This window comes from Trachymyrmex septentrionalis, unplaced genomic scaffold, assembly GCF_001594115.1.
Source record: "Trachymyrmex septentrionalis isolate Tsep2-gDNA-1 unplaced genomic scaffold, Tsep1.0 scaffold56, whole genome shotgun sequence".
Taxonomy (NCBI): Eukaryota; Metazoa; Arthropoda; class Insecta; order Hymenoptera; family Formicidae; genus Trachymyrmex; species Trachymyrmex septentrionalis.
The window spans coordinates 1,292,367-1,301,247 of record NW_017305735.1 but is presented as its reverse complement, the minus strand read 5'-3'; the positions used below and the strand labels follow the sequence as shown (position 1 = coordinate 1,301,247).

Below are 8,881 nucleotides of genomic sequence, written 5' to 3'. Positions count from 1 at the left end.
ATATATGTGTGTGTGTGTGTGTGTGTGTATAATAATTTGCGATTCTTAAGTGCTAGCGATGTGGGAACGAATTAGGCATAAGAATGAAATAGGACCACCTATCTTGCTTATTCTAGGAACAACTTAATAATTTTTGTGAATCTTCTGTCCTGCAAATATAGCAATATAAATATCGTAAAAGATAAACATATTATGTCATTGTGTAGATGCCTACAAGTTATGTACAATGATATATCTAGTTGAATTAGAATTCTTTAGGAAATGAAATTTTTGCACCAAACGATTGAAGTCCAATTAAAATTAAAAAAGAAATTGCAATAAATTCTTGTAACATCTTTGTAGATGTTAATCCAAAAATTAAAGCAAACTTAGCACAATTTCAATTAGCGAAATATTAATTTATTTAAGTATCATAAATGCAGCAAAAAAATGTGACAGAGTATTTACTGTCAACTATGCGAAAATGCTGGAATGAACAATTGTATTATCAAATACGTAAGATCGCCAGCGAAATTATCTAGTTCATAATTTTATTTAGTCAATTATATCTAACTTAATTTTGTGCAAATTAATGTGAACAAGAAGTAATTGTTAGATTTAGAAACATTTATTACATAAAAAGAATTTATAGTATTTATTACAGTATTTTTTGATAAATACTAAAATATTGTAATAAATACTTTTTATGTAATAGATGTTACGTAATAAATTTAAAAATCTTCGCTCGATCATAATATCTTATACATGTTTTCCTAGTTTTTATTTTTCAATAATTCTTGCCTTTATGAAATAAAATTTCTAAATGCCCCGTTTTCATTTTATTAGTCTCAGGGAGAACCAATAAAAGAAGATTCGAATTTGAAGGGAGGTCATAGCTTAGACCAAATAAAAATGTTGAATGGAAAAAATGATAAGTATTCTCATTTAACTGTTGATCACATTAATTTGTACAAAATTGCAGCACTCGCTCTATACATTAAAAGTCACAATTTTTTCTACTGGCAATAGTTTTCAAAATCCTTTTGAAATATTTATTCTGTATAGTTCAATTATGTGCACTTAGAAGCGTACTAAGAACTTAAAAAGGAAAAACAATTTTCTTCTTTATAAAGAAGTTTCAATAATTCCCGATTATGTTTCTCCAAAATTTATTCAGATTATAATTATTTTTGTAATAATATATATTACGAATGCCAACGAGCTGCTTTTAAGCAAAAGGATATTTTTTCACATATTACATGAATTCACAAATTTACATCATCTCTTTAGTTTCTGCGTAACACGCTTATGCTGATGATAGTATGTATATATGTCATTAAATAGCTTAATTTGAGATTAATAAATGTTACAAAGAAAAAAGATAAACAACGAAACAGAAAAAATATGTGCAAGACTACAACATGTCAAGCTTTTTTGAGACATGATTTATCCAAATGAAATACTTCCTATTTCAATTGTAGTAGATTAATAAAAACACATAAGTTACAGCGACCGTTACTCAACATCCATTTTTTCTTCCTCTGTTTGTTGCTGCTGCTGTTGATTGGACTGACTGTGATTGTTACCTTGGGCATTTTGATTTTGATTATTTTTCTGTTCATCAGCAGGTTTATCTTTTGGTTTTTCTTCCTTTGGCGGTTCTACTTTAGGTTTAGGCTTATTGAGAATAGGTAGTACCACACTATCCATTGCCTAAATAACGAAAAAATAAATACAATAAAAGAAAATTGTTTATAATTACAGCTGATTTTTTTTCAATACTTACTTGTTTCTCGGCTCGAATCTGCGCTACAGTAACTGGTGGTTGTTGCGTGCGAAGTGTACTCGCAAGTAGAATACGTTTCTCCTCTAACCATGTCCATTTCTCTTGCACAGTTTTCTCAACTGTTTTCACTTCTTCCTCTGTTAAATGAGAATATTTATCATTTTTTCCATTTAACATTTTAATTTGGTCTAAGCTTTTCTTAGCCAATTGTAACGCCATTCCAAATTCTTCTAAGGCGTATGATCTCCCTTCAAATTCGAATCTTCTTTCCTTTATTGGTTCTCCCTGAGACTGATAAAATGAAAACGGGACACTTAGAAATTCTATTTCATAAAGGCAAGAATTATTGAAAAATACAAACTAGGAAAACATGTATCAGATATTATTATAATCGAGCGAAGATCTTGTCGTTATTGTCCGTATATGAAGTATAAAGTAAAGACCGATTCCTAATGACGGGCTATTCTTTGAGTAACAGCGATTCCGCGACAAAATTCGTGCTAAGGTATTCGTTTCAGGTATTGAATGGACCTGTGTGTCTCTTTCATTTATTGTAGTGCATAATAAATCTAAGCGTTGTGTTTTCTAAAGTTTATTGTACGTAAATCTTCCGTCAGCGCGAGTGTCTCCACAAGAGCTCGCAAAATGTACGTGCGGATCCGATGGACATAACATTGTAAAGCGATGATTAATATTTTATCAAATAATACCTTCAAACGCGTCAATCGCTCTGAATAAATTTGTCGTTGACAATCTTCTCCTTCTTCATAAAGCCAATTTTCAGTATCATCTAATGTACGACACAATGTTTCTTTATCCATTTCGGTAATGAATGTAGCTAATTGATCTTCTTCGGACAATTTAGCACGCAGATCATAAACATATTCTTCCAAGGCATTACGCGCGTCAACTCGTTCTTTTTCCTGTTTATCTTCAGCAATCATTTTACCCTATTCATGAACAAAATGTATGTAATTATATAATTTCGATGTTACATCGACAAGTTTTTTTCGCTATAATTGTAGACAAAATTATGCAACGTTCATAAAAGTTACGTAATACTTGAGATATATCTTAAACAATACATACTTCTTTTTCTACTGCAGCATCGAGATCTCGAGGAGATAGTCCGCAAACATTAGCTTCAATAGGTAAATCAATTGTACGAATGGGAATCTTTTTTTTACTTTTATCGTCGTTTTTATCGTCTCCCTAAAACAAAAAAATTTGCTAAATATTTATCGATATATTTTGTTCGGCACTGTATTTTTTGCATGAACCCATAAAAAAATCGTTTACAAGAAAGTTTATTACTTGATATTTTTCACAATTTCTTATTTAATAAGATTTAACAAATAGACGCACTATGAAAACAGGTATGCTTACATAAATTGAGAAATTTCATCTGCATAAACACTTACCTTATTTTACAATACTTTCTTGAAACGCTTTTTTGTTTTTAATATGATTTTACATCTTTGTATGTATGTGTTTCTAATGTAAGAATGCGAAATCAAGTAAACAAAATTTTTATAACATAGAAAAAACTAAAATGGAATTCAGGTGATGATAAAGATGAGACAAGGATAATGGGGTATACACTTTCGTGTGTAGTTTAGAATCCGTATAGTATCGTTTCACATAACAAAAATATAGTATAAAGTAAGTTTATATAATCTATACATTCGTATTCATATAATGTACTAAATTATTTTTTTTTCTTTCTATACGAATTGAAAACTAATCAGTGTTGCCTGCCTTTATACTTAAGAATATTTGTATAATGCTTTTATTAGATGTCACTGTCTCTTCCTTCTGCGACCCAGTGTATAGAATAGCAGAGTAAAGACAGACAGCACAGCTGTAACACAGCTGTTCTTGGACCCATATGCATTGCCAAAACAAAAAAAATGAATTGTTAAAGGCTATTATATATTGTAATATTATTTATACTGTAATATGAATAAAAGAGCAAGCTCAATTTTTCTCCAGATTTTTATAGTGTCGTTGAATAGTCGAGTTTGCAGAAGAAATCGACACAGGAGCTAAAATATGAGCTTAAGCCAAACGCAGCATGCATTTAATACCAATCTACAGGTTTAGCTTACAAAATACAATACATAAAACTATTTGTTATCTACTCACATATCCTAATAAAAAAAAGTTAAGCTGCATAAAAAACAATATAAAAATAATAAACATTTCTAAATCATAAGATATAAAATAAATGCATTATAAATTGAAGTTATCAAGAATATTTTGATAAATTTCTCTCAAAATTATTTTATAGAAAAAATAAGGGGGGAATGTGGATCATAATCACAAATTAATTACTCAATCAAAGCAATTGATCAAAAAATAAAATGTGCGAGTTTAATGTTGTCAAATTAATGATAAGTATATCGCTTGCATTGTATAAGGTGATTATTGCAATTATTGTGCATTCATTGTTACGGTGACAGAGTCAGTCTAATTTCTGTTTCAAAATAAGCGATAAAGCTAGCATGATAAAAAGAATACTCAAGTTAATTGGCCCTAAATACAAAAAAATGCTCATAAAAACTCACAACAAAGCAACGATTAAGAGATTAGAGAATTTATCGCACACATGTCTCAATATGGATGTATGCGTATGGGTCCAAGTAAGAGATAGTATGCCCCGTACCGAGCCGAACCAAGAGAGAATCCTGGAGGAGTAGGAAGGGGCAGAACCCCCAGCACCTTTTCCACCATCATCAGCATCTGAGTTCCGTCGTGTCTTATCCATGCTCACCTAAACCACAATAAACTCACATAGTCATGCACCTGAAAGCTGGCAACGCACAAGATCGCACACCAGCATAGAATGATTCCAAACTTTACGTACTCCATATACCGTAACATATTTATTGATAAATCAGAATCACAATATTCTATTCTAAGACTGCTATCCCTTTTCATAAGCTTTAAAATATTACGACGAAATTACAAACCTCTGGAGCTGGTGGTTCGTTAGCCTGTGCATCTTGATCAGATTTATCTTTTTTATCTGTCGCTTGTGAGTCGACATCCATGTTATTCTGTCGTTGTTGCTGCTGTTGTTGAGCTTCCTCTTCTTCTTTCTCTTGTTGAGTTGGCTCACGTTTTTCGATAAGCGAAGCCGACGCAATGGTTAAAATACCGTTCAAATTCACTCTTACCTTCACCTTGACCTTTGCCGATTCACCCTCTGGCGTAGCCTTTATGTTCTTTATTGTAAACGTTCCTGCGTAAGATGTAAGATAAGTGTGAATAAAGTACATATGCCTCTATTTTAATGATTTCCTTAAAAAATAAAATCTTAAGTGAGATACATTAAATCCATACCAATATATGATTGGGGATAACATGAAGGTGTTACACTGTAACTAGCTGATAGCGTAAATGGACTCGAACGATAAAACGTCAACATTTTTGAGAATGGCACAGGATGATTATGCCCGAATACTTCCATTTCGCTAAAAAAATAAAGTTAGAAAAAATCATTTAATTTAATTTAATTGTTATTAGTGAGATAGCAAGATAACAGGAAATTATAATTGTACGTACCCTTCTTCACCTTGATTAGCATCCCACGTCAATTTCAAAGGATATGGCTGTATATCCGTAACAGAAAATTCACGGACACGCACGGCAGGGCTCAGCATAGCACACTGTAATGCGCAACCACGAGCAACTGCTTCATCTTGATTCAATGTTGTTGATATCGGTCGACCGAAAATTTCTTCTACTAAACGTTTAATAGCAGGAACACGGCTTGATCCTCCCGCCAACTCGACTGCATGAATTTCCTCTAGCTTCAATTCTGCCAAATTATACATTCTTAATAATACAAAACGGAGTACTAAATATACATGGATCATTTTTATATACCATTTTTTTCTACGTCAATATTTTTGTTCTTATATCTTTCACAAAAAAATATTTTAGACAAAATGTATGAAGAGAGACGAATAATGATTAAATCAATTTTCGAAAAAAAAAAAAAAAAAAAAGTTTTTTGAGGTTGCATAAAAGTCAGTACCATTTTTAAAAATAAAATTACATTTACTTTCTCCATACAAATTGCAATTGTAACGAATAATCTAAAGGTTTTGGACAAACAAAGGTTTGGTCCATTTAGGACAGATGAATTTACACCAATGGAACAAATATTAATACAAGAGCAATGTGATCAGGTCTGTAGAAGATATTAACTATTTGCGAACTTACTCGAATCTGACAAACATTGCTTAAGAGTTTTCTCAACACGGTCAAACAGATGAGCACATAGTGTTTCCATGTCACTACGCTTCATCTCGGCGTGTACATCCTTCTCGTCCATAAAACATTCAATATTTAAGGGAAGGGTGGTTGAATTAGCTGACATTTGTTTCTTCAATTTTTCCGCTTCTGCTAATAATCTTAAATACGCTCGCGGATTGGCGTGTGCGTCAATGTTATATCGCGTTTTGAATTCATTACAGAAATGTTCCGTCAAAATAACGTCGATATCTCTTCCACCCAATTGATTATCGGCGGTATTTGCCAACATCTTTAACATAATGAAATAAAAATAATGTAATCTTTCTCAAACATTTTTTAATAGCATAATTTTAATCTTGTAATATTTGTGTTGATTTTATAGTACTATAGTACTAACCTTAAGTTTGCCTTTATGAAAGGCACAAACGCTCACTTGCAAGCTGGCATTACCGCAATCCACAAAAACAATGTTTCTAGGAGACGCTTCTGCCGCTGGCAAATCTTGCTTATAAATACCATAACAAAGAGCAGTAGCAGTGGTCTCATTAAATAACCTCAGAACATTAAGGCCTGCAATCTTAGCAGCGTCAAGTAGAGCTTGACGTTCAGCTTGAGTAAAATATGAAGGAACTGATATGACACAATCATTAACAGCAGTTTGTAGCGCTGTTTCAGAAATATCTTTCAATTTTGTGAAGAGCATAGCAGTAATTTGCTCTGGTGAAAAAACATGCTCTTCTCCCAGATAATGTACCTAAAATATCAATAAAGAAAATATAATAAAAATAATTTTTAACAATTGTAAAACATTATGTAATTTTGGATAATGTGTATATTTATATTCATGAAATCTATATAAGCAACATAATGCAATATAATGAATCGTCATAGCATCCTTAAAAGATATAAATAAAATACGAGTCTCTCGAGAGAATCTTGGCAAAATGCCTAAATTACTTTCGATTCGTAGTCACAGAATTATATAAAAAGAAAGTTAGATCATTGAAATTTGTTACACAAAATTGCTCGCATTCTTCTTTTTTTCCTTCTCATTTACATAAGTATATTTTATTTATAAAAGTACAAATGAAAACTTTATGGTTGTTTTAAATAATCTTATTTTTATAATAATCTTATTTTTTATAATTACAATTTATATTGTTCTCACAAACAGCATTAAGATAATAGAAATTAATAAAACCATTCTTTTCATATTGATGCAATACTTACGTGTATATTGATACTTCCATCAGCTTGCGGGGTTATTTTATATGGAAGAAATCGCAACTCGTATTGAACTTGAGGATCATTATATTTTCTACCTAATAATCTTTTAAAACCATGAATAGTATTCTTCACATTGGTCACCATTTGGTTCTTAGCTGCAACTCCGAGTATTCGGTTTTTCCCACTAAACGCTACATATGACCTAGAAACCAGTATCATTTTTTTGTTTGTTACTGACATCATATATCAGTCATACATAATTGTATATAAACGATATATAAAATTGAATAAATTTGCATTTTACTCTTCACATTTTATATGTATAAAACCAAATATTAGAGATAAATTTTTTATTATCAATATAAAGTATTGTATAAACAAAGAAAAAAAGCGATATTCGTAAAGCGATAAATTAAAAAAAATATTTTTTACGGATTCGCGAATTGTAGAAGATCGGATTAATCGCTGAGAATTGCATCGACCGCATCCGGATTTATAGACGATTTATGGAGGATAAATATAAACGTAGTGACAACTCCAAAAGGAAAGCAAGAAAAGCCTACGCAGGCGAAGCGGGACTTTTTGGGATACACCAAACATATGAATGTGTGACGCTATGCCTGTAAATGGTATTACGGTAACGCGATGTTTCGGAGAGTGCGATGATAATTCACGCGCGCGTAAAATTTCGGCCTACAATTTTTTTTATCGGTAATTTATCGCACGGAAAATTTAGAAAAAAAAAAAGAAAGCAATTTCCATGACTGGACACGTAAAGAAAGCTTTTGTCCGATCGTCATTGAGTCTTTCGGAAACAGTCGAAATTCGATAGGTCCCAAATTTTAGGTTCACTAAGCGCAAAAAACCGGGAAACTGCTCCTTTTGAAGTCGCAATGACATCGGATGGAAGTGAGGTTGCAAGACAAGCTATATATTTCTAAATGGTACTTTGGGATAAAAAATCCGAGAAAAAAGGGAATAAATTAAATTCGGACTGGAGGAAATACGAGTGTCAGGATTGCGGCGCGGCGTGGCGCGGCGACGTGACAACAAGACCGGTATCCCTCCCAATCTCAAGAGTGACTTACGGAGTACTGCGAAGACTGTAGTCATTTGCTATGGTTTCGATGCCGCCGGCGCGGGCGACAGCTACGTAACAGCTCTCATTACCAAAGTCGATCCCGATCACGGACATCGCGGCCATGGCTGATTCGACCAAATCGACAATTTCTTCTGCGACACGAGATACGTGAGGAACGTTCGACGTTCAGTACTCGTGTGTCCTCACCTCTGTGAGAATCGGAACTCGACGAGATTCACGGTGATTCACCGTTCACCACTGGATACACAGGATGTTTCGCAGGAAATGCTTTCTAACGCACGGCACAAGCGGTCGCAAAAGATATGATACGGCACGACACAGCCACTGCCTTCTGCTAAGTTCGCTTCAAAATTGACCAATCATGGCAGCGCTGTGGCGTGCACCGATTGGCGCGCCACCCGCTCTGGCAGTTCTGGAATATTCTGGAAGCCTTGCGAGATTGGACGACTTCGAACACCGTCGCGAATGCGACATTTCTTCGAAAATTCTCGAAAAAAGTCAAACGCGCCAGTTCGCCGTTACAT

At 33.2% G+C, this 8,881-nt stretch overlaps 1 protein-coding gene across 3 annotated transcripts; it reads right to left on the bottom strand.

Annotated features, from left to right (window-relative positions):
* Positions 1–760: 760 nt before the first annotated feature.
* Positions 761–8,654, bottom strand: LOC108752148 (97 kDa heat shock protein). Of its 3 annotated transcripts, none has more exons than XM_018492797.1 (12): positions 8,344–8,654; positions 7,259–7,457; positions 6,426–6,782; positions 5,996–6,317; positions 5,333–5,588; positions 5,111–5,241; positions 4,738–5,009; positions 4,431–4,538; positions 2,855–2,977; positions 2,476–2,715; positions 1,766–2,056; positions 761–1,692 (listed from the first exon to the last, which is right to left on the bottom strand). In XM_018492797.1, exons 1-12 carry the CDS (start codon positions 8,457–8,459, stop codon positions 1,495–1,497), a joined length of 2,613 nt encoding a protein of 870 aa, XP_018348299.1. In that variant the 5' UTR covers positions 8,460–8,654; the 3' UTR covers positions 761–1,494. The 3 variants fall into 3 exon arrangements, with proteins under 3 accessions (XP_018348299.1, XP_018348302.1, XP_018348300.1); XM_018492800.1 differs by lacking the exon at positions 8,344–8,654 and adding an exon at positions 7,688–7,742; XM_018492798.1 differs by lacking the exon at positions 4,431–4,538 and having other exon boundaries at positions 8,344–8,653.
* Positions 8,655–8,881: the final 227 nt, after the last annotated feature.

Coding starts and splice junctions, on each gene's coding strand:
- LOC108752148 (XM_018492797.1), bottom strand. CDS start 8,459: ATGGCCGCGATGTCCGTGATCGGGATCGACTTTGGTAATGAGAGCTGT. Junction 4,539..4,737: donor ACGAACCACCAGCTCCAGAG/GTTTGTAATTTC, acceptor ATTGTGGTTTAG/GTGAGCATGGATAAGACACG. Junction 2,057..2,475: donor AGCGATTGACGCGTTTGAAG/GTATTATTTGAT, acceptor TCATTTTATCAG/TCTCAGGGAGAACCAATAAA.